General features: G+C 36.0%; 1 protein-coding gene and 1 pseudogene across 2 annotated transcripts; both read left to right on the top strand.

The window, feature by feature from the left end:
- Positions 1 to 1,656: 1,656 nt before the first annotated feature.
- LOC114184062 (expansin-B15-like) lies at positions 1,657 to 24,957 on the top strand (annotated as a pseudogene). Its single transcript, XR_014994729.1, has 4 exons — positions 1,657 to 1,847; positions 2,412 to 2,524; positions 2,827 to 3,021; positions 24,581 to 24,957. The product of XR_014994729.1 is annotated as an expansin-B15-like (transcript).
- Positions 17,739 to 23,087, top strand: LOC146886281 (uncharacterized). The gene is made up of 6 exons (XM_085674027.1): positions 17,739 to 18,717; positions 18,798 to 19,857; positions 19,942 to 20,244; positions 20,502 to 20,989; positions 22,433 to 22,742; positions 22,967 to 23,087. Exons 1-6 carry the CDS (start codon positions 17,739 to 17,741, stop codon positions 23,085 to 23,087), a joined length of 3,261 nt encoding a protein of 1,086 aa, XP_085530153.1.
- Positions 24,958 to 25,497: the final 540 nt, after the last annotated feature.

Genomic DNA, 25,497 nt, shown 5'->3' with positions numbered 1-25,497 from the left:
AATGGAATCAACCCAAGAAGTTTAGCAATCCATGGAATACAAAATAAAAATAGAAGAATGGAGAGAAGAAAGAAATTAGGTCCCCCTAAGGGTTCCTAAACTCCGAAGTCCCGAGCTTGTCTTCTACTTCTCCCTTGGTCTCTTTATATAGGAATTGGATTGGGCTTTTCTGTTGCTAAAATCTCTCAAATATCTTTTGAAATAAAGATAAAGATAAATATTCAAATATATTTGGAGAGATATAGACTATTTAACAAATATAGTTGGTTAATAATTTATGATATAATTAAATAAATTAATTATTTAAAGATATCTTATAAATTATCACCAAATAATATTTGTATTAATTTTCTAAATAGCCTATTTTCAATTTTGTAGTCCAATTTTGCAGAGGCATCCAAAAATATCAATATTTGCAGTTAAACCCCTCTCCTTTGACCAGTCTTTGACCAGAGTTGACTGTTTGACCAGCTTTTGAATGCTTGACCAGATTTGACCATTTGACTATTCAGTGTCCATTGAGAGGATGACACGTGGCAACTCCTTCTCTCTCCCAAATTAGGGTTTCACTCTCACACTTTTCTCCAACACGTGATGATGGCTGCGGCTGTGGTGGCTGCCTTTTCTTCTCCGGCGAAGACACGGCGGTGGATGCTTGAAGGCGCGTTGCAGCGGCCACTTTCCATGGCTGTTCGAACAGCTGCTCTGGTTTGTCACACACGCAGGTTCATGGTCCGTCACAGTTGAGGTTCTGGTTGGTTCGTAGTGGTGGAGGCGCTGCGTTTTGCGCGATGGAGAAGGTGGTTTCCATGGCTACTGGCGTGAGTGCGCGAAGGATTCGCAGTGCAGGTGCGCTCTGATTCGCGAATCTGGTGCGTGCTGGAGCTGTGGTGCGAACGTGGTGAGGACAACGAACGATGGTTCTGCGTCAATGGTGGCAGCGTTCCGCAATGGTGGCCGAGAGTGGTTGCAGGTGATGCTGCTGCAGTTGATGCGTCATTCACGGTGCAGTGAAGGCGTTGACGGCGTGGTGCAGGGACGGTGGTGGCGGAGCAGTAGCTGCCATGGTGGTCGTGAGTGTTGGCTGCTAGGGTTTGAGGGAAGAAGATGATGACGTGGCACTACTTAATTGGTTCACATGCATGTGCAAGGATTAATGCCACGTGGAATGTTTTAATTGGACAGATTTAAAAGTTGGGGATTGCCACATGGCCTGATCTGAGTGAGTTGGGTTTAAGTGGTAAGAGGGAGTGAAAATAGACAAATGTAGGGGTGTAGAAGTAAGTTTTTTTTTGTAGCCCATTTGGAATGAGGGGAGTGCATATGTAATTTAGGGGTGCAAAAGTGATTTTTCCAAAACTTGTTAATTTCAGCCTTCCTTAGAGGTGTTTGTAATTTCAATCAATTTATTTTTCCACCTTTAAATAAGCTTAATCTTGACTTCAGCTGCATCAACAAACGTTAAAATATCCAAAAAATAATTTATGCAGCTAAAAATCACTTTTTAAGACAATTTTATCACACATGCTCAAACAGTCTAATTAACAGAATTATCAATTAAATCACTCTTTAAGCACACAAATTCAATTAAATACCCAGAGTTAAATACAGAATGGGGGCAAAAATACGCACTCATCAAACACTCTCTGTGATAATATGGCTCTTACACTTCTACGTACATTCTCTCATTGTTTTCACCATTGTAGCTTCACTTTCAACACTCCATCTTCTCCCCTCCTCTTCTTTCAACCCTAGAAACATTTCATTTGCTTCATACACCTTCTATTCAGATTGGTCACCTGCTCTAGCCACTTGGTATGGACCTGCCCAAGGAGACGGCAGTGAAGGTAAGAACAAATTTTAGAGTATGTTTAGACAATCCATTTGGTGATATCTCATGTTATCAAAAGTCTCGCATCGACTAGAAATAATGTCAATTCATAATATATAAGTGAATATAAATCTCACTTTATAAGTTAATTTTGTAAGGTTAAGTTAGACTTAAAGTACACTTTTTAACTCTCAGGGTAAACTAGATATTACTAATAATTCAAGTGTAAATTTTAATTTATTGGAAGTTTGACATCGATTAAAGATAAGATAATTTCATAGTATATAAGTGGAGTGCAAACTTCATCTTACAAACCAGTTTTGTGAGACTGAGTTACGCTTAAAGTTCACTTCGTAACAAAGTCATATATCATCTAGAGATAAAAAAAAAATTGAATATCCTACGAAAAGAAAGATTCATACCTCATTGTTAAAGTTTTGAATTGAAGGCGACATTGATCCCCTACGTGAGTTAAGTCATATCTTATGTGTCTCCTAATTTTATAAACTGTGAAAGCAATGGTTGAATTGTGGTCGAAAAGGTTTGGGTTATTATGGTTGGTTGTTAATTATATATGTAGGTGGTGCTTGTGGTTATGGAAGCTCTGTTGGGGAACCTCCATTCTCGTCAATGATATCTGTTGGAAGCCCTCTTTTGTATGATTCAGGCAAAGGTTGTGGTTCATGTTATGAGGTAAGCACAACATATATAAAATTATAAAATTAGAAAAAAAAATGATAAAACACTTTTTCAATGCTCGAAACTGTTAAATAATTCGTGTCTGTCATTCGGTCCATTTCACAAGTAAATTTTATTATATTAGTCTATTGAAAAAAAAAAAGTCAAATCAAAGTCATCTTAAATTTATAGATAGATAATAATTTATGCATTACTTTTTTCTTGAAAATTTAATGAATTTTGTATTAATACTCAGAGAGTCAAAATTTAATATATTAGCTAATTGAGATTTGCATGGAAATTTGTTATAATTTCAGGTTAAATGCACAGCAAATTATGGATGCTCAGGGAACCCTGTGTGTGAGAGTAGTGATCACTGATGCTTATCCAGGGTGTGACTCAGATGCTGAATACCATTTTGATTTGAGTGGCTCTGCTTTTGGTGCCATGACAGTTTCAGGCCAAGATGAGAAACTACGTAATGCTGGCAAAATAAACATTCAATATAGAAGGTGTTGCTTTTTAAGATTACTCATAATATTTTTCATCTATGTGCATCATAATATCGTTTATAAATAAGACAATTTTATAATATATAAATGAAGTATAAATATTATTTTATAATTTGATTTTGTAACAATAAGTTAAATTTAAAATTTACTTCTTAACATCTAACGTGATATCGATTAAAATTTTTTATTCTTTTCATTTTTATATTTCTATCGTTCCATTCTTATATAGTGTCGGTGGTGTTTAGCTTCCTGTTAATTAATTAACTATCTAACTAACTAAACCACGTGATAAAGAGAATTAACTATATATTTCTAATGTGACAACATTCCGATAATTTTATTATATTTTCAATACATATTTCAACCTTCTTGACTTTCCATTTATAATTTTTCTTATTTTGACCTACATTTAACAGATTTTATGGTAAAAACTATATTTGAATCTTTAAATATATTGAGGCATTACCAGTTTATTAAGCAAAAACGATATATTTATTCTATTTTTTTCAAATAGGTAAGAAAATTATATAATTATGTTTTACTTATAAGTTTTGAAAACTAAATTATCATTATAATATCGTGTCAAAGATTAATCAGACAGTAAATAAAAAATTATTTTATTATTAATATTCTCATAAGCTTACATATCCCTGTATTTCTCTGTATTTCCTTCCTATTTCCTTCCTATTTCCTGGTATCAGAGCGAGAAATCCTTGGATACCTTTTGAATATTTATGTGATTAAAGTGGCTTGTATTCGCTAGGATACCCTTTGTAGATCGGGCAGGTTATGGCCAGAAGAGCCAACAGAGCCATAAGTCCCATTTGATCTGCCTCTGAGGGTTGAGGAATACTTTGCATATTGCGACACTCTTTACATACATATTTTCTTGTTTATATGTGTTTTAAAAAAAAAAAAAAAGAGTTTTTGAGCCTTATGATTACTTATATTCTTTTATAAGTATTACTCTACAGTGTATTCCGTAGATTCCTGCCTCTTATCTCTTACTACTGCTTTTTCGGTTTGCTTATACTGCTTTTCCGCTTTGCCTGCACTGTTTTCTTATTTTTCTGTTTAAAATTTTTTTAATGGATAACATACAGCCATTTCTAGGCTCAGACTATAAATCAGCTCTAACTGCTGTTGAAAAAATCACAAACTCTCCTCCTGTAGGTTATAAAAAACCTACTTCAGAAGTAGACCCTGTACACACAGTCCTTATAGGACAAAATAACACTATAATAGCTCTTCTAGAAGAAGTTTCTAGAAAATTGAATCATATGATTGATTCTACTAAAGAGACGAACTTGTCTAAAGACATAGATGGTCTTATAAAACAAGTATCAAAATTATCTTTAGGGACACATACACCTATAAAAACAACTTTTAAAAATTCACAGAAATTTATCAAAGTTGTAACTAAAAAAGATTTAAAAGCTGCAAGTACCAACGCAGCATCCCCTACAAACAATGATAATAGTTTGTAATGATAACACAAACCAATACTTCTACACAAGCACAAACTGATAATATTAATATGAATAGTACAACAGAACCTAGTAGCACACAAAGATTCCCTGGAACCCCCAGAAGACTAAGGGAACATCAGACTAGAAGTCAAAATCTTATACAACATCCAGGAATCTTAGATAGATTCTTAAACAGACAAAGAACTACTAACATTAGAAGATTAGAAGATTTAGTAGATATACAACAAAGTACAGATATAGGATCTAACTCAAGGATAGATTCTCTAAATCCTAGACAATTATACAACATAGGGTGGCTAAGTTCGGAATGAACAAGCCTCTATCGATATAGGAGAATAGAAGATTTTCATCTCCCTGACAACACCTATGAGATAATCCCTCTAATATCTCCACAAACTGGAAGAATATTACAAAACCAACAAGGAAGATATGTCCACATGGGATTAATTACCATTGGAGTCAGATCCTTAGCCAGACATATGATTGGAGCTAGAGCTCTGATAGTTTTACACGATTCAAGATTTCAGAATAATGATTCACAAAGTGTAATAGGGATTTTAGAAGTAGATCTTATATATATATTTATATATATATATATATATATATATATATATATATATATATATATAAATATATATATATATATATATTAAAAGTATAATTGAGTTGTCTCAATCTATATAAAAAAAATCATACACAATAAAAAGAAAGAAAAAATTTGCAACAAGTTGCAGTTTTATTTCTAAAATCCCTAAATCGTTTGCATAATGTGATGTTAAGTTGGATTGCTATGTTAAAGCATGAGATGAGTGAATATGTATGAGTAAGAGGGTGTATGAGTTGTGAATGATGAGCTTGGATAAATCTTGGCATGTGATTTCAATGAAATGGTTGGTATCAAAATGGCATGGTATTGGTATTGGTATGAGGTGAAATTCTATATTAATGGATTGGGAATAATGAGTTGGAATGGATTCAACATCGAATATGAATGAGAATTTGGTTATAAAGGTTGGCATGAGGGTTATGTTCATGATAAATATTTCTTGATTGATTGAGTATGATTGGTCTGTGTCAGTGCGTAATTCCTTGGAATCTCTAGGTGAGATTTCAGGGTTGTGCTTCAGTGGTCGGGACGTAATTCCATGGCCCATGTTAGTGGGTGTCCATGGTGGTGCCCCATCTATATAACTTGGTAAGGATTCAAGGTAAGGATTGCATCTTGACACTCTAAGGAGTCAGTTAGTCTCACCTAGAGCGGACTAACTCCTGTGGTGAGAGTAGTAGGAGGCCTGAAATTCATTAAGGGCTAACCTTGTGGTGAGGGAAAATTGATTCATTGTAACACTTGTAACACATAGCTCGGGGGTGAGCAGCTCGGGGGTGAGCAGAGGTATCCACCACAAGTGCAAGCATCCGCTGAATCCGACCAGGTTATATGTATCCGGATGAGTCGAGTCTTAGTGTATTGTTTTGGAAGGTCATAACATGCTTGAGTGATGTATGTATAACTGACTGTCAAAGCATATCTGATAGCATGATAAAACCATTTTTGGCTCTAGTTTACCCTTCTGTTTTTGTTGTGTGTCCTGTTGTGTGGTACTCTCTTTTGCGATGATCATCAACTTGTTGATGTGAGCAGATGCGAGGAACACCCGTGGTCAATAAGGAGGTTATGGTTCCGCTGCTTAGTCTTTGGGTTGACTTCTGTCTTTGGGCTCTTCATTGAGGGCTAAGGCCCATGTATTATTTTCTCTGAAAATTTGTTTAAGTCATTTTCATCCTCTTACTTTACTTTATACCCGGCATCGTGGTATATCTCTTTTATTCGTCCTCTAAGCAATTGGGATATCTGTAGGAGTGACGTTATACTCTTTTATCCTTGCTTCTTATATTATATTGTGTGACATATCCTTTATTTAGCTTTATTAAATAAATGGGGTGTTACATTAATGGTATCAGAGTAGTTCGTCCTTAGGATGACCTGAGGTTGTGGGTTTGTCATGCCTCGCAGGCGTAAGTTGTCAAGTCTAGTCGGGTTTGTCAGTGAAACCAAAAGTTGTAAGAACAGAAAACGCTTTGATAGAGTAATGAGGGTGCACACTCATGACTATATTAAAGGTTGTTTTCCTTTCTTAATTCTAATGTTTTGGGGAAAGGAGGGTGACAGACAAAAAGGGTTCGTTGTCTGTAAGTGATAGACTGTTGCTTTGTATGATCTAGTTTGTCCTGCCGCACCTCTGTGCTTTGTGTCTAGTGTCTACGGAGATAAGGGAATCCAAATTCAATGTCAACTTGGTCTGCTCACCTTTACAAGTGTTAGATGGGGCCTTTGAGACAACGTCTTACCTCAGAGATAGGAAGTTGATGTATGATGTATATAATTGAACAAGGAAAGCTAAGTCTTGGATTAATTAACTGGAGAAGATGCTAGAGTTCTCAACATAACGATTGGTCAGAGGGAGCTTTAAGGATAAACTCTCGAAAATGGATACTACAAGTTTTCTAAAAGGAGTTGAATCCAAAGGTTAAGAATACTAAGGGGTATCAGTGCATGCAAGTGCCACATCGTTTGAAGAAATCAAGCTGATTCTACATTCCGACAAGGTTGAAGTTCAGAGTCATGCAAATGCATACAGGGTTAGGAGAAGTGTCATTGAATATAGTCATATGGCCACACCTAGTGCTTCTTGGAGTAGTGGAAGAGGGACAATTGGCAAATTCTAGGCTGCAGAAAATGGAGAGATTGCTTAGCAACGAGCAAGCTAAGAAAAGAAGAGACCGTGAAGTGCAAAGAGATGACAAACCTCTAGTGAGAGGCTAAAATGGATAAGAGGTTCATACTAGAATTAACAGTCAGTAGGTGGAGAGAGGTCTTTTCAACTTCGTTAGTGGGATGTTTCAAGGAAAAGTAGTTTCCATGAACAAGTCATTTGACCTTGGGTATAAAGTGGAAGGTTTCACGCACCAGAAGGAAGGACACACCTTTAAAGGTTATTCTCGTATGGAAGGACAACCCAACTGAGGTCGGAGCACAATGATGGAGGGAATGAAAAGAAAAGTTTTAAGTAGTTGACATGGTGCCTACAATGGTTGATGCTAAAGTGGTTTAGCATGAATAAATCTCATACAGAGATGCACCTTACGAAGTGATGCTTAGACTAAGAGCCGGTTTTCTTGGAATCGTGTACTCCTTGATGTCGCCAGTATGGTACAGGAATCATGGTCGCCTTTAGGAAGGGACTGAGGTTAAGATGGTGGTTTCGCTACAATTGTGACCAAGTGGAGACTCGCTCGGGTGTGTGGTGCCTTCGCGGTGATCATAGTGTTTAAATTCGAAGCCAATTTGAACTATTTCCTTCACAAGGTTGGGACATAATCTCAAGAGTGAATTGGTTGTTTTCTTAATCTCATTCTTAGGAGATATGATCTCCAATGAAGTAGTATCCTTTGATTCGAAGAGATATGTCAGTGGTGGTGTAATAAGTGTAGATCAAGTTGAAAGGTGGGGGCAAGGTGTCATGTGAATCAGAGTTATACGACAAAGGCAAGCGAAAAATAGATGCAAGGAACCTCAATTGTAGAAGAGTTATAGAATCGTCATGAAGTAAACATTAGAATTTTCGCTTTGGAGTGGTGAAGTCCCCTTTTGCATTTGGGTCTGAAGTCGAACTTGTGCTGATAGTTTCTAATTGGAGGCTTTATGCTAGGATTGTGAAGTAAGAGAAACAAGTGAAAGAGTTGTTGGAGACATAATGGTATAAACTCAGTATAATCACCAGGATGACTGCGAGTTTGGTGAAGTTGTGGCGTCAAACCGTTCGAGAAGAGTATTGACTAAGGTTGGGGTGACTAATGAAGAATATGGTTTTAAAAGGGTAGGTACGTTGTTGAGAAAATGGAGCGCTAAGGCTATCGAAAGAGGAGTTTAAGGGGTTCTGCAAGTTGATAGGGGTCTCGAGGAAGATTTCTCAACAATGATTGCTTCCTTGTCATGGCGGACATGAAAGGATCATTATTTGGCGTAAACAAACAAATGAGCTTGGGTATAGATCAAAGTAGCACAACGGGATGGTGACAGATGATGCTTAGAAATGGTAATAGGTGCGTGAGAAGAACTATCTTATTCAAGACCTAGAGATCACTACGAAAACCAATTCCCTAAAAAAATATCAAAGGTTTCGTCCTTGTGAGTGTCAGGTAAAAGTGTGCAATGATCATTCAGAGTTGGAAGTGTAGGGTTGCACAGAGGAAGTTGGACCAAGAAAATGAGAGGTGCTTGAATTATGTTTTCAAGTTAGGACACTGACCTTGAAGTAAGGAACTAAGGGTAAGTGTTTATTTCTAGAAGAGAATTCAAGATCTGGGCTTGACGGGGTAAGGGTTGGCGGAGTGGTAAGTGTCTAAGTCGGGAGGAGGAGATGTGACGAGATTTCCTTGTTCTAGTTATTCTACTAGAACAAGTAAGTTTCTCAAAGAGGTGGGGAAAAAGCCAAATCGGGCAATCTTAGTTCGAGGTGTATTGTAAGGTTGCTTGGTGCAAACCAGACTTGAGATTTGGAGGCAATGGAAGTTATGGTACTGTGGGTTGGTGGAATGATGGTCACGAGTTGAGGGATCAAAAATGAGGATAAGATACCAAAACGATATGGCGATGGAATCAATTGAGAGTTTTAAATTGGAAATGGAATAACTCAGTAGGGGACTTTGTTGCCTTGGTTGAAGCCAACAAAGGAAGTAAGATGTTATGAGTATCGTTATGCGTAAAAGGGGTCAAGAGTGTTGATGGTGAGGCAGTAGGCCAGAACTCAATAATGATGTAGTCAATGGAGTGAGGCATAAAGAAGTAAACAAGGTGATGCGAAGTGATAACGAACATGCTTTAGTTTGAGACTTAAAGTCATCGGAGACTTTGATAAAACCTACAAGAGGTAGTGGAGAGCATATGGTAGACGAGTCGGTATATCAAATACAAGTTGGTTGGGGAGGTAAGGAGGAGCATCCCAGTTTTAAGGTTGCAGGTCGAAAGTTACTTCGAGAGTAGTGACTAAACTAATCTACACAGTTGAACACATATTGCTTTGCACAGAGGCAAAGTTTCCAGTGACTATAGGTGTTGGAGTCGTTTTATTCGTCATGTCTAAGTGGTGGTTGTCAGACGAAATGGGGGAAACGTAGTTTCCTTCCCATCTCGTCGGTGAATTTTTGAGGTCGAAAATTTTTGTTGTTGGGGAGAATGTAAGACCCAATATTTTCTGCCCTAAATTAAAAGGGCTGCCCCATGTGAGTTGGGCCTAAGGGTTGGCCCAAAGGGAAACAAACCCTAACTCTGCCCTAAACCTCATTCCTCTCACTTTGTTGAAACAGATTTCCTAACCCCCTTTGAGTAGCCGTCACCCTCTCCGATAGGGTTCAGTCTTGGAGCTCTGTCGCACTTGTTCGAGCCAGTTTCGTTCCACCTCGCTAAACCGCTCTAGGAGCTGCTACCTTTCTCTGTTTACACCCAAGAACCCAGTTGTTGGTCGAATAAAAATGTATGGTGTGCGAGTATGTTTGATTGATGTGGCGCTACTCTTTTTCTACATTGCACACTTTTCGTAAAATGAAGATTCCTATTGTGTTAACCGTTGAATTGAGCTGAAATTTTAACAGCTGATCCTTCACACATAGTTTTTGACTTTGACCAGTCGGATCTTTAATCAGAGCTCTGCAGTGAGAGCAATTTTTATCGCAAGGTCATTGTAGTTTGGTTGTTGACAACACCGCACACTTTTTGTAAAATGAACGTTACTACTTCGTTAACCGTTGGATCGAGCTGATAGTTTAACAGTTGATCCTTAACACATAGTTTTTGACTTTGACCGGTCCGATCTTAAATTGGAGCTCTGTAGTGAGAGCAGTTTTTATCACAAGATCACCATAGTTTATTTGTTGGCAACATTGACCTTGTTGCTTGTTTGGTTAACAACTTTCTTTATGGTTATTCAATTAAGTTAGTTCTGAGCTTTACACAAGTTGCAGTTTTATTTCTAAAATCCCTAAATCGTTTGCATAATGTGATGTTAAGTTGGATTGTTATGTTAAAGCATGACATGAGTGAATATGCATGAGTAAGAGGGTATATGAGTTGTGAATGATGAGCTTGGATAAATCTTGGCATGTGATTTCAATGAAATGATTGGTATCAAAATGGCATGGTATTGGTATTGGTATGAGGTGAAATTCTATATTCATGGATTGGGAATAATGAGTTGGAATGGATTCAACATCGAATATGAATGAGGATTTGGTTATAAAGGTTGGCATGAGAGTTATGTGCATGATAAATCTTTCTTGATTGATTGAGTATGATTGGTCTGTGTCAGTGCGTAATTCCTTGGAATCTCTAGGTGAGATTTCAGGGTCGTGCTTCAGTGGTCGGGACGTAATTCCATGGCCCCTGTTAGTGGGTGTCCATGGTGGTGCCCCATCTATATAACTTGGTAAGGATTCAAGGTAAGGATTGATTCTTGACACTCTAAGGAGTCAGTTAGTCTCACCTAGAGCGGACTGACTCCTGTGGTGAGAGTAGAAGGAGGCCTGAAATTCATCAAGGGCTAACCTTGTGGTGAGGGAAAATTGATTCATTGTAACACTTGTAACACATAGCTCGGGGCTGAGCAGCTCGGGGGTGAGCAGAGGTATCCACCACAAGTGCAAGCATCCGCTGAATCTGACCAGGTTATATGTATCCGGATGAGACGAGTCTTAGTGTATTGTTTTGGAAGGTCATAACATGCTTGAGTGATGTATGTATAATTGACTGTGAAAGCATATTTGATTGCATGATAAAACCACTTTTGGCTCTAGCTTACCCTTCTGTTTTTGTTGTGTGTCCTGTTGTGTGGTACTCTCTTTTGCGATGATCATCAACTTGTTGATGTGAGCAGATGCGAGGAACACCCATGGTCAATAGGGAGGTGATGGTTTCGCTGCTTAGTCTTTGGGTTGACTTCTGCCTTTGGGCTCTTCATTGAGGGCTAAGGCCCATGTATTGTTTTCTCCAAAAATTTGTTTAAGTCATTTTCATCCTCTTACTTTACTTTGTACTCGGCAGCGTGGTGTATCTCTTTTATTCGTCCTCTAAGCAATTGGGATATCTGTAGGAGTGACGTTATACTCTTTTATCCTCGCTTCTTATATTATATTGTGTGACATATCCTTTATTTAGCTTTATTAAATAAATGGGGTGTTACATTATTAACCAGTGCCCTTGAGGTACTGATTAGAATTCTCCTTATATATATCACTAGAAGAAAATTTTTGAATAGTGACCAATTGACAAATAATTATTAGTAACTACAATGACCAATTTATATATCAATTTACAAAACTAAAAATTACTGGTTACTATAATAGTCACTATTATGAATAAAAAATTATAATTAGTCACTAAATTAGTTTTAAAATTAGCTACCATGGTTTTAGCTATCAAAGTAAATTGATCACTAAACATCAACTACCTAAATTTTGACTACCAAAATAAATTAGTTTCTAAACTAATTTATAATTAATTAATGACCAATTATAAATTTTTATTTATAATAGTGACTATTTTAGTAACAAAAAAATTTTAATTTTATAAATTGGTATCTAAATTAATCACTCTAATAACTAATTATTTTTTATTTCTAAAATTTGTTTTTAATCGAGGATTTTCTTATATCGTATGTTATACTTCCATTGATTCATATTGGTCATCTGTAGTGGCTACTTGGTATGGACCTTCCAATGGGGATGGAAGTGAAGGTATTACAAAAATTTGGACACACATAAGTTTTCTCCTCGGTACAAAATTGATTAGTAAAGCTTTAACAATTATTTTGAAAGGGTTAAATAATAAAATTTGTTAATTATATTTGGACAATAGTACTTTGATACCAAAAATTTTTACTCCTACTTAAAATAGAAAAATATTTTTTAACAATTAAATTTTGATAATTCTTTTTTATAAAAGATCGTCAAATAGCAGTTATCGGTGACAAATAACATTTTTCCATTATATATGTAGGTGGTGCTTGTGGTTATGGCAGAACTGTTGGGGAACCTCCATTCTCATCAATGATTGTTGCAGGAAGCCCTCCTTTGTTTGAATCAGGCAAAGGATGTGGTTCTTGTTTTGAGGTGCCAATTAAAACATGTGTATTTAGATACTTAATATAATCATTTATATACTAAACATGTTATTAATACTTAGCATTCCAATTTTGTTACAATATTAAGGTGAAGTGCACAGGGAATAAAGCATGCTTCGGCAACCCTGTCACTACAAGAAATTCATTGATTATCGATGGATATGTTCCAACGGATAACTATCCGTCGGTAAAATTTATTTTCCGACAAATGTACCGACGGATATTGATGATTTATTTACCGATGGAAAGATCCGTTGGTAACGACCTATGTGAATTGGGTTTCTTATTTACCGACGGAAGAATCCGTCGGTAATGTCCTATATGAATTGGGTTTCTTATTTACAAACGGAAGGATCCGTCGGTAATGCCATAATGTATGTTACCGACGGCGTGTTCATATTTACCGACGGAGAAGATCCTTCGGTAAATTCTCGGCCAAATGAAAATAAGTTTCACTTTCCCCTCCACCATTTTTAGTTTACCCCCTTCCCCCAAAATCACCAAAACTCAGTGCCTTTCAGAAAATCGTCGTGACCACCGCGTGTGCCGCTCCACCGTGATTCTTCCATTCATGCCGTGACCACCGCTGCCTCATCTGCTTCTTGCATTCTCCTGTAGCGTAGTAGCGTAGTGTGTGTGGGTCTTGGACGACGACGCGTTCTCCGGCAACGTCAATGTAGTGGTGAGTGTCAAATGCCATGATGTTTGTTTGAATTTTTTATGCCAAAACTTGTTCTCACTGTCGTTGATTCTGAAATTGGTAAGGGGAGATGATGTCCGATTGAGTTTAGCAGTGGCGGGTAGGCGTGAAAGCTGCAATATTGTGGGTTGTTTGCAAGAGACGTGAGACACTAGGTTTGATCATTTTTCCCTTTCTGATTTCACTGCATTTCCGAATTGATTGCTTTGTTGGATCCGAATTTGATTTGTTGGTTTTGTTTTGGATTCCATTAAGTTATTAAGTTGATTGATTCATTGTGTGAATGTGTTCATGTCTCGTACAAGCATGTCTCGATTGGTTGTGTTTCCCAATTCAGTGGTCATTGCTAGGTGTGTGCCATTTTCCCATTTCATTGTCTCGATCCCTTATTGAGTGATGTGTTCTGTTTTTTGTTTAATTGAGTTGGTTGATTAGGGATTTGGTGTAGTTTTGAACCAATTCGTTGATCAAACTGTGCATCGAGTTTAATTATGTTCTTATTTCTAAAACTTTGAAATTGGGCATCCTTAACAGCCACAAGGATGGGTGATAAACTGTGAAATTGGGCATCCTTTACAACCACAACCACAACCATTGAATCAATCTCAACTTTCATACAAAAAAGCCACAAATTTAATTTTTTATAAGTTAAGTCTTATGAGAATAGTTTAGAATCATTTTTCAGCTCCCATATAATAATCTCATTCTAAAAATATGAACTACATAGGGTATGATTAACAAAAATATGAATTGCATTAAAGGTAGTGAATAGAGTTTCAAAGCTGCCAAGAATGTGAATAGTATGAGCCTATATCAATTAGGTTATGAGACCTCAATCCTAAAAAGGGAGAGAGAAACCCCTTGAGAAAGAAACTTAAATTGGAATTGTTTTGAAATCTGAAAAAATAGTGTGTTTTCACTTAGTTCATATTGTCTTAGCTCATTTTGACCATTTCTAGTTCATTTTTTAGGTTTTTACTATGTAAATTCGAATTAGATTGTTAATTCCGAGTTCTCATCTATTCTCAACCTTTCTTTTGATAATTGGAAGTTGTCCAAGTAGTTCTATAAAAGTTATGTGCAGTAGTTTATTTAATTTCTAATTTTTTGGAGTTTTAGCATAGTTTAGTAGTAGTTTTAGGTCTTAGATAGCTAGATTTTGAGCTGTAGTAAGTTTTAGCACTATGAGTTGTTTTCTATTCATATTTTGCCATTAGAAACATGTTAGGATAGTTAGATTAAACTTCCATAGGTTAGCTTAGTACATGCATACACAAAAGGGTCAATTTTGTAGACTAGTCTTGGTTTTAGGTAGTGATTTTTGGTAAATCATTTAGAAGATAGTTTGTGACTTAGGATTAAGTTTTCTTAAGTCATTTTAACCTTGTCTAGGTAGTTTAGTGGTAGTTCTACCCGTGCTTTAGCATAAACTTAGTTTTAGCCTATCTTTAGGGTGTTTTTAGAGGTTTTAGGTAGTGAAATTTTGAGTTTTAGGTAGGATTTCAGTTTTGAGTTGTTCCTTAGGATCCTTGAGTCGTTTTAACTTTGTTGAGTAGGTCCTTGGTGATGTTTTGACCAATTTTATTATACTGCTTGTTTCATGCACATGTTTTATGTGGAATTGTTAAAGTTTGGGTCTCCAAACATCAATTTTCGTGCAGCATGTTATTGCAGACGTTTACATTACTTTTCATCATTCATATACCAATTACAATGTGTTTGTTCCATTGCTTCATATTTCCTTTGCTGAATTGGGATGTCTTAGCTCATTTTGACCATTTCTAGTTCATTTTTTGGGTTTTTACTAGGCAAATTCGAATTAGGTTGTTAATTCTGAGTTCTCATCTGTTCTCAACCTTTCTTTTGATAAATGGAAGTTGTCCAAGTAGTTCTATAAAAGTTATGTGCAGTAGTTTATTTAATTTCTAATTTTTTGGAGTTTTAGCATAGTTTAGTGGTAGTTTTAGGTCTTAGGTAGCTAGATTTTGAGTTGTAGTAAGTTTTAGCAGTGTGAGCTGTTTTCTATTCATATTTTTCCATTAGAAACATGTTAGGATAGTTAGATTAAACTTCCATAGGTTAGCTTAGTACATGCATACACAAAAGGGTCAATTTTGTAGACTAGTCTTGGTTTTAGGTAGTGATTTTTGGTAAATCATTTAGGAGATAGTTTGTGACTTAGGATTAAGTTTTCTTAAGTCATTTGAACCTTGTATAGGTAGTTTATTGGTAGTTCTACCCGTGCTTTAGCATAAACTTAGTTTTAGCCTATCTTTAAGGTATTTTTAGAGGTTTTAGGTAGTGAAATTTTGACTTTTAGGTAGGATTTCAATTTTGAGTTGTTCCTTAGGATCCTTGAGTCATTTTAACTTTGTTGAGTAGGTCCTTGGTCCTGTTTATACCAGTTTCGCATAATACATTTCAGATTAGAGGAAAAAGGCAAAAAGTCAACTCTTGGTCAACTTTTCAACTTTTCAGCCAAGTTACTGCATTCTTTCTTTGTTTTTGTTAGTTTTTCTTTCCTTGATTTACTTTTTCTGCATAAAAATAGGCCACACAACTTAGTAACACTAATTGAATGAAAAAATAATGAAGTTAGGTATTTAACTAGACTAGAGATTCATAAACTAGCCATACAAGTTAGTCTCCACCTCAATTTTCGTTTTCCTTGATATTGCTCACTTTTAGCTTACTTTTAATCTTTCATATACTAAATACATTGTTTTTGCATCATTCCTTAACATTTCCTTTGTTGATTGGATAGTCTTAAGCTCATTTTGACCAATTTATAGTTGATTTTTGTGTTTTCTGTAGGCAGATTTGAATTTCCCTCCAATTTTTTTTTGTGATGTCTTCTCCACAGTTTTTTTGTTAATTAAAAGTTGTCCAAGGGTGTTGATAAAAGTTTTATGCAGTAGTTTATTTCAGCTCTAAATTTGGTCAGTTTTAGAATAGTTTAGTGCTAATATTAGGTCTTAGGTAGCTAGATTTTGAGTTCTAGTAAGTTTTTAGTAGTGTGAGTTGTTTTCTATTCATATTTTGCCATTAGAAACATGTTAGGATAGTTAGATTAAATTTCCATAGGTTAGCTTAGTACATGCATACACAAAAGGGTCAATTTTGTAGACTAGTCTTGGTTTTAAGTAGTGATTTTTGGTAAATCATTTAGGAGATAGTTTGTGACTTAGGATTAAGTTTTCTTAAGTCATTTGAACCTTGTCTAGGTAGTTTAGTGGTAGTTCTACCCGTGCTTTAGCATAAACTTAGTTTTAGTCTATCTTTAAGGTGTTTTTAGAGGTTTTAGGTAGTGAAATTTTGAGTTTTAGGTAGGATTTCAGTTTTGAGTTGTTCCTTAGGATCCTTGAGTCATTTTAACTTTGTTGAGTAGGTCCTTGGTCTTGTTTATACCAGTTTCGCATAATACATTTCAGATTAGAGGAAAAAGGCAAAAAGTCAACTCTTGGTCAACTTTTCAACTTTTCAGCCAAGTTACTGCATTCTTTCTTTGTTTTTGTTAGTTTTTCTGTCCTTGGTTTACTTTTTCTGCATAAAAATAGGCCACACAACTTAGTAACACTAATTGAATGAAAACATAATGAAGTTAGGTATTTAACTAGACTAGAGATTCATAAACTAGCCATACAAGTTAGTCTCCACCTCAATTTTCGTTTTCCTTGATATTGCTCACTTTTAGCTTACTTTTAATCTTTCATATACTAAATACATTGTTTTTGCATCATTCCTTAACATTTCCTTTGTTGATTGGATAGTCTTAAGCTCATTTTGACCAATTTGTAGTTGATTTTTGTGTTTTCTGTAGGCAAATTTGAATTTCCCTCCAAATTGTATAACAGATTCAACCAACCATTGCTTATGCTTCTTTATTTCAGATTGTTTTGATATATTCATTTGCATGAAGACTAATATTTATTTATGCACTATGATAGGGGAGGAAAGGGTGAGAGTGGATTTGGAGGTAAATTACAGTAGCAAGGAAGGATTTCCCTAAAAGATTGCCTAGTACCTTTTGTGAGGTATAATTTCTTTCCACCTGATGTGATTATTGCTAAGTATTATCATGCTGCTAATTTAAGTAGTCAATGAACTGTATTAATGTAGTTAATGAAAATGTAAAGTAAGAAAATTTTAGCTAAAATGGTATGCATAGTCATGGGACTTGCATTCCAATTAGGACATTATAGTTGTGTTAGTATTTGGATATCTTACTTAATTAGTAAGATATATCCTGACAATGTCATGATCTTAAGCAATACATGGGGACATGCATGTCTCCACTTTATTTCAATTCTCCCAATTACATTCTAATTTAAACCATTTATTGTGATATAGAACATGGGCGAACCTGCTTTGAATCGTGCATGGATGTATGATCGTTGTTATAGTGGTAGAAGGGGATTGAAGGAGTCTTTTGTCTTAGGCGTTGAAGAGTTTGTTCGAGTAGCAAGACAGTCTAGATATTTTGAACTTGAAGGTGGGATTAGATGCCCATGCAAGAAGTGTGACTGTACAAGGATTTTGACATATGAGATTGTAAAAGTTCACCTTTATAAAAAAGGGTTCATACCAAATTACTGGATTTGGACATTACATGGTGAAGATATGCCAGTTGATTTAATTGAAGGTGATAATTTTGTCCCTAGAGATGGTGTACATACTGCTGAAATGGAGCAATTGTGTGACATGGAAGAGATGGTCAATAACGCTTTGTGTCAATTTCAATTAAACCAACAACCCAACGACACTAACTTAGAAGAGCGTCCTAATGAATCCACACAAAGGTTTTATAATTTGTTAGCGGAGGCAAATCAACCTTTATTTGAAGGGGCAAAAGACTCTAAATTGTCAGTATGTGTTAGACTTCTATCTTATAAGTCTAATTGGAATATTCTCAACCAATGCTTAGAGGCTTTCACCAAACTTTTGTTAGATCTCACACCACCAAATATGAGCTTGCCAAAGAGTTATTATGACGCTAAGAGGTTAGTATCAAAGTTGGGATTGGAGGCTAAGAAGATTGATTGTTGTGTGAGTGGTTGTATGCTCTTTTATGACAATGATAGTGGAAAAAAAGATACACCATTGCTTGAATGTAAATTTTGTCACAAACCAAGATATCATCCACTTCATCAGGGATCAAGGCGCAAAAAACCAATTCCAGTTAAGTCAATGTTCTATTTGCCTATAATCCCAAGATTACAAAGAATGTTTGCTTCTATGCAAACCGCGCCACATATGACTTGGCATCATGAAAACCAAAGCCAACGAATGTTACGCCACCCATCTGATGGTGAAGCCTGGAAGCACTTTGATCGTAAACATCCTACATTTGCGTCTGATCCACGCAATGTGCGACTTGGTCTATGTTCAGATGGATTTAACCCTTACATTCAGGCTTCATCTTCACCATATTCTTGTTGACCCGTGATTATTACTCTATACAATCTTCCTTCAGAAATGTGCATGTCAAAACCTTATATGTTTTTGAGTTATCTGGTTGGGGCACACATGGTAGATTAGCTTGTCCGTATTGCATGGAGCACAATAAGTCATTCACATTAAATTATGGTCGCAAAAGTTATTGGTTTGACTCACATCGTAGGTTCTTACCTAATGACCATCACTTTAGGAGAAATATTAAAGCCTTTCGAAAAGGGCAAGTTGAAACAGATGGGCCACCTCCTAGGTTGACACCATTACAAGTTTGGAGAAGAGTGAAACATTTTCCAAAAGTCACTGAAAACGGTGTAACACGGATAAATGGATATGGAGAGTGGCATAATTGGACAAAAAGAAGCATTTTTTGGGATCTTCCATATTGGAAAGATAATTTGTTAAGGCATAATCTTGATGTAATGCACATTGAAAAAAATTTCTTTGAGAACATATTCGATACTGTTATGAATGTGACGGGAAAGACAAAGGACAATGAGAAGGCAAGAAGGGATTTAGGATTGTATTGCAAGCGAAAAGACTTGGAGTTGAAGGTTCAAGATAGTGGAAAAATATTAAAGCCTAAAGCGAATTACACCTTAACTCCAGATGAAGCTAAATCAGTTTGTCGATGGATAAAGGAACTTAAGATGCCAGATGGTTATAGTTCCAACTTGGCTAGATGTGTTGATGTTGAAAAGGGAAGAATCCATGGAATGAAAAGTCATGATTGCCATGTATTCATGGAGTCATTACTTCCTATTGCATTTAGTGCTTTGCCCATTCATGTTTTAAATCCTCTTACTGAAATTAGCCATTTTTTCAAAGATTTGTGCTCTGCAACATTAAAAGAGGAATGCCTTAGAAGAATGGAGGAAAATATTCCAATTATTCTCTGCAAATTAGAGAGAATATTACCTCCTGGATTATTTGATTCCATGGAACATCTTCCTATTCATCTCCCCCATGAAGCATTGTTGGGTGGACCAGTGCAATACAGATGGATGTATCCATTTGAAAGGTACTAAAGGACCTCCTTATTCATATTTATAATTAATTTTCTAACCAATATTTTTCATCATGATGTATTTTTTTATTTGTATAGATTCATGGGTGATTCAAAACGATCAATAAAAATTAAAGCAAGAGTTGAAGGTTCTATTTGTGTATCTTATTTACACTGTGAGACAACATACTTTTGTTCTCATTACTTCAACAACTTCATGTTGTTACCACACAATTGGAGGAATGAAGTTGAATGTCAAAGAGATGTGTCAACGTTGTCTGTTTTTCAGCAAAAAGGTCAACATGCAGGGAGAGAATCGATTCATTGGTTAATTGATGCAGAGTTCAAATCTGCTCATGTTCATGTGTTAATCAATTGCACTGAAGTCAAACCATATCTTGAGTAAGTTATATCCTCCTTTGTGAACAACTCATTCCTCATGTGTTAATCAATCGATTCCTGAATGGTTCCAATATCAAGTATGTATTGTACCATTAATTATGCAACAAATGGATTTTAATGTATCATAATTCTACATCTATCTTTCTATATTTGTAGGTTTATAACGAGCCATGAAGTGTTAGAAACCAAGACCTAAGGGATTTGTCAAATTGGCCAATGAAATGTGTCAAAGAATGGCACATGTACTTCGTGAATAGGTACAAGTTCCATAGTAACGCATGGAGCAAAGGGAAAAAGACTATAAATAATGGTGTTCATGTGAAGGGCCTTACCGAAGGAGGTGAAGATGATTTTTATGGGATCATTCATAGAATATATGAACTAGAGTACAATACTTCTAATAAACCGAAGAAAGTTGTACTTTTTTTTTGTGAATGGTTTGATCCCTCAAGGAAAGGTACAAGAGTGGATCCTAAATATAACATTATGGACATTCACATGACTTCAAGGTACCAACCATTTGATCCATTTATTTTGGCATACAATGTTAGACAAGTATATTATGTACAATATCCACCATCTCAGAAAGACAATTGTGGTTGGTGTGTTGCAATTAAAACAAAGTCGAGAGGTCGCATTGAATCAAATGAGATGGAAGACGATGTCCCTTACCAAGTTGATGAAATGTCACATGTCAACGAAGTAATTGAAGTAGAACGTGTATCTGGATTTCATCACATAGAAGGTCATGATGAAGAGTTGGAATAGGAAGAGAAGGAAGAAGAAGAAGAAGAGGAAGAAAAAGAGGAAAAAGAAGAAGAAGAGGAAGAAGAAGAAGAAGAGGAAGAAGAAGGAGAAGAGGAAGAAGGAGAAGAAGAAGAAGAAGAAGGAGAAGAAGGATAAGAAGAAGGAAAAGAAGAAGAAGAAGGAGAAGACGAAGAAGAAGTAGAAGGAGAAGAAGGAGAAGAAGAAGAAGGAGGAGGAGAAGAAGGAGAAGAAGAAGAAGAAGAAGAAGAAGAAGAAGAAGAAGAAGAAGAAGAAGAAGAAGGAGAAGAAGAAGAATGAGAAGGAGAAGAAGGAGAAGAAGGAGAAGAAGAAGAAGGAGAAGAAGAAGAAGAAGACGAAGGAGAAGAAGCAGAAGAAGGAGAAGAAGAAGGAAGAAGAAGGAAGAAGAAGAAGAAGAAGAAGAAGAAGAAGAAGAAGGAGAATAAGGAGAAGAAAAAGAAGAAGGAGGAGAAGAAGAAGAAGGAGAAGAAGAAGGAGAAGGAGAAGAAGAAGAAAGAATGAGAAGGAGAAGGAGAAGAAGAAGAAGGAGAAGAAGAAGAAGAAGGAGAAGGAGAAGGAGAAGAAGAAGAAGGAGAAGAAGAAGAAGAAGAAGAAGAAGAAGAAGAAGAAGGACAAGGAGAAGAAGAAGAATAATAATAATAAGAAGAAGAAGACGGAGAAGAAGAAGAAGAAGAAGAAGAAGGACAAGGAGAAGAAGAAGAAGAATAAGAAGAAGAAGAATAATAATAATAATAAGAAGAAGAAGACGGAGAAGAAGAAGAAGAAGAAGGAGAAGGATAAGAAGAAGGAGAAGAAGAAGAAGGAGAAGAAGAAGGAGAAGAAGAAGGAGAAGAAGACGAAGAAGAAGAAGAGGAGGAAGATCTAGATGAAGAAGAAGAGGAGGAGGAGGAAGATCTAGATGAAGAAGAAGATGAAACTAAAAAAGAAGTGGATGAAGAGGAGGACGACAATGAGGATGAAAGTGATGATAATGACTAACTTTGTCTTTTTTATTTTTGTACTGAACTTTTTAATATGTTTGTTTTTTCTTCATTTCATTAGAACTTTTTGTTGTTGTACTTCAACTTGTGTAATATGTCTAATGAATAGTTATTAAGTTGATATATTTATTTATTATCATACACCATCTTAATTTTTTTGATACTTAGATCCTAAACTCCATACGCCATGTGATCGGGAGATCCACCTCGACCACCCCCTGTTGATAGGGGGAAAGGTATTGCAAAAACAAGAAAGAGACGTAATAATTATGTGCTTCGGATTCCACTCAGACCCATCACCCCTACCCCGGGCTTACATATGCCATCCTTATCTTCTCCACCTCCACCCACAGGGTTACATAACCCTACATCTATTTCGGCGATTCATAAGTAGTCCTCATCTTCTCAACCTCCATCCACAGAGTTGCATACCCCTGTTGTTGCTCCCAAGGCCCCTTCTGTACCACCCTCACATATACCATCCTCATCTTCCTCAGCTCCACACACTGGGTTACATACCCCTTCTACAGACATTGGAGCATCCCCATCACCTCATACTGTACCATCTCCAGCCTCGATTGGTGGCCCATCTTCTGCCGTTGGTCAACAGTCTGCACCATCCCCAGTTGCAGGTGATATAGTTGCCCCACAGCCTATGGTTGATCTTGATTTGGATGCAGAACCTGACCCTCCTCTGCAGGATCGCCCGATGATTGAACCTGTCGATCGAGGGTAATATTTAAATTCAGTTATTCTCATTGTTTATATTATGTAACTTCTTTCATCTTCTGACAATTTTCCATGAATTATAGGTTTGTTCCATCTAGAGTTGCTTCACAGGCTATCACAAAGACAATCAAGCAACAATTTCTTAATCCTTGGCCTGAACCAACTACCACCTTCTTCCTCTTCTAATATTGAGGACCTCACTAATATTAGGCAACAACTTTTCGCAGCCTGGAGGAAAATGAGCAATTGAGGTCTGAGTTTCAATCCTTTCAATCCCTAGTTCTGCAATATCTCCCTCCTAATGCTCAGGCTCGTCTTCAGCAGCCACAGCCACAGCCACAGCCATAGCCACAACAGCCAAACCCTACTCAACAAAACTCTGAAATCCCTCCACCACATCCTCAGCAACAAAATAATGAAGAGGACGATAATGTAAATGAAGAATCTTCTCCTGATTATGAAGATTATTTGTTTTTCTTGTTCTTAAGACAAACTTTCTTCAGCATGTACTTAATAAACCTATGTATTATTATTCCTTCTTGGTATTGATCGTGCTTATGTAAACATTCCTGTGCTACAGACCAATTTTCTCTGTTTTATAAACAATTTAGTGTGTCATCTGATATATATATATATATATATATATAGTTATATTGTGATGGAGTTTGATAATCATATAATATTTGATAAAATGGAATGCTGGAATGTTAGACTGTTGAATTTGTCTGTGTTGGAATTTTCTATATGCAGGTATTGTGGAATGTCTAAAAAATAAATAAACCCAAACCAATTATTTACTCTTACCGACAAATTACCGACAGCCTTATCCGTCGGTAAATCCATTCGTGAAGTCCACGTCATTACCGACGGATAAGGTCGTCGGTAATTTCCGACGGATGTTTCCCTCAGTAATTATCGACGGATATATCCGTCGGTAACAACGTGGACTTTACGAATGGATTTACCGACGGATAAGGCCGTCGGTAATTTTCGACGGCATAATCCGTCGGTAATAACCGGTGGTCAGAGCGATGAATGTTTCTGTCGGTTATTACTGGCGGACTTGAACAGTTCGTCGGTAAATGATTACCGACGCGCGGTTTACTGACGGATTTGTTGCCGTCGGAAGTACGTCGATAAAACGTTATTACCAGCGGATTATGCACATTTCCGACGGATTCTGACCGGCGGTAATTAGCATTTTTCTGGTAGTGTGTGAGGGTAGTGATCACTGATGAGTGTCCTAGTTGTGGTTCAGACGCACATTTTGATTTGAGTGGTGCTGCTTTTGGTGCAATGGCGGGTCCAGGTCAAGCTGATCAGTTACGCAACGCTGGCAGAATAGCCATTCAATATAACAGGTACATTTTCTTAATTTCTATACTTATATTTTAGGTATAATTATTGATTTAGTTCTTCAATTTTTAGAGTTGGTTCAATTTGATACTTTATTGTTTTAAGTGGATCGATTTATTCCGTTATATACTAGCTAACGCGTTTTGTATAATGGTCAGTTGTTACTGTGCACAAATAAAATAACTAATCTTAACACCATACTGAATATACTTGATCAAAGAAACATTAAAAGAGAGACTAAAATGATATTTACACCCGATAAACAAACTAACCCAATTAATAATTAAACTAACCCAATTAATAATTTCACTCATATTTCTATTGCACACCGACAACTCACTGGTCTACAAAAGAAAAAGTCGTGAATTTGATCCCTACTAATAATTTGGAAAAATAAAATTGATTTAGTTAGTTGAGAAGAAAAAATTAAAGTAATCGTGAATTCAACTTTTCCATTAAAAAAAATTAACAACTAACTTTTGCAGGGTTGCATGCGAGTATCCCCGTACGTCTATAGTTTTTCATGTGGACTCGGGATCAAACCAAGACTATTTTGCAGTGATGGTTGAATATGAAGATGGAGATGGTGAACTTGAGAGAGTTGAACTGAAGGAAGATTTTTCAAATTCATGGGAAGCCATGCAACAATCTTGGGGTGCAATTTGGAAATATAACAAAGGGTCACAACTCAAAGCACCATTCTCTATAAGGCTAACCAACTTTAAGTCTAAGACTATTGTGGCTACCAATGTCATCCCTGCTGGCTGGACACCTGGTCAAACTTGTATATCAAATGTTAATTTTTGAATCTTTCTTCATTCCCTGTACCTCTATTACTTAATCTATCATATAATCAAACAAATTCTCCATTAATTTATCTTCAGATATTTTTATTTTATTTTATTATTTGTTATTGTTGATAAAGAAAAAAAGTGTTCATTAGTTTGAATTGGATCTTAGTTACCATTATAAATTAGTATGGTCATCGAGAGAAAACCCTAAATGAATGCCTATATTTTGACAATTACAAGGGCCTGGACAAATTTTTATAATTAGAGACCAATTTATCTTATTAGTATGATTTAGACAAATTACCGTTTTTTCTTTAAATATTTATTGGTAATAACTCAATTTATATTGAAGAGAGAAAATTTTAATTACTGTTTAAATGTGTAAATGTTACTAGCTATGTTATATATCTTGCCCTTAAGTTTCCTGGGAACTCTTTTTATTATAATATTTATGGATGAATGTGACACTAATTTACATTTTTACTGAACTTTTTTACAAATAAAAGTATAATTAGTAAAATGATAATTAATATATAATCTTAAACTTTATTATCACATAAAACCGAGAAAGAAACGGAAGAAACAATTGTTACACCTTTTATAAATCCAAG

This window comes from Vigna unguiculata, chromosome 5 (genome assembly GCF_037176805.1).
Source record: "Vigna unguiculata cultivar grain cowpea cultivar isolate G323 ecotype 2 chromosome 5, ASM3717680v1, whole genome shotgun sequence".
Lineage (NCBI taxonomy): Eukaryota > Viridiplantae > Streptophyta > Magnoliopsida > Fabales > Fabaceae > Vigna > Vigna unguiculata.
Note: the sequence above shows the minus strand (reverse complement) of the source record. Positions and strands in the feature narration are given on the sequence as shown.

Coding starts and splice junctions, on each gene's coding strand:
- LOC146886281 (XM_085674027.1), top strand. CDS start 17,739: ATGGGCGAACCTGCTTTGAATCGTGCATGGATGTATGATCGTTGTTAT. Junction 19,858..19,941: donor TGGATGTATCCATTTGAAAG/GTACTAAAGGAC, acceptor TTATTTGTATAG/ATTCATGGGTGATTCAAAAC. Junction 20,245..20,501: donor GAAGTCAAACCATATCTTGA/GTAAGTTATATC, acceptor CTTCGTGAATAG/GTACAAGTTCCATAGTAACG.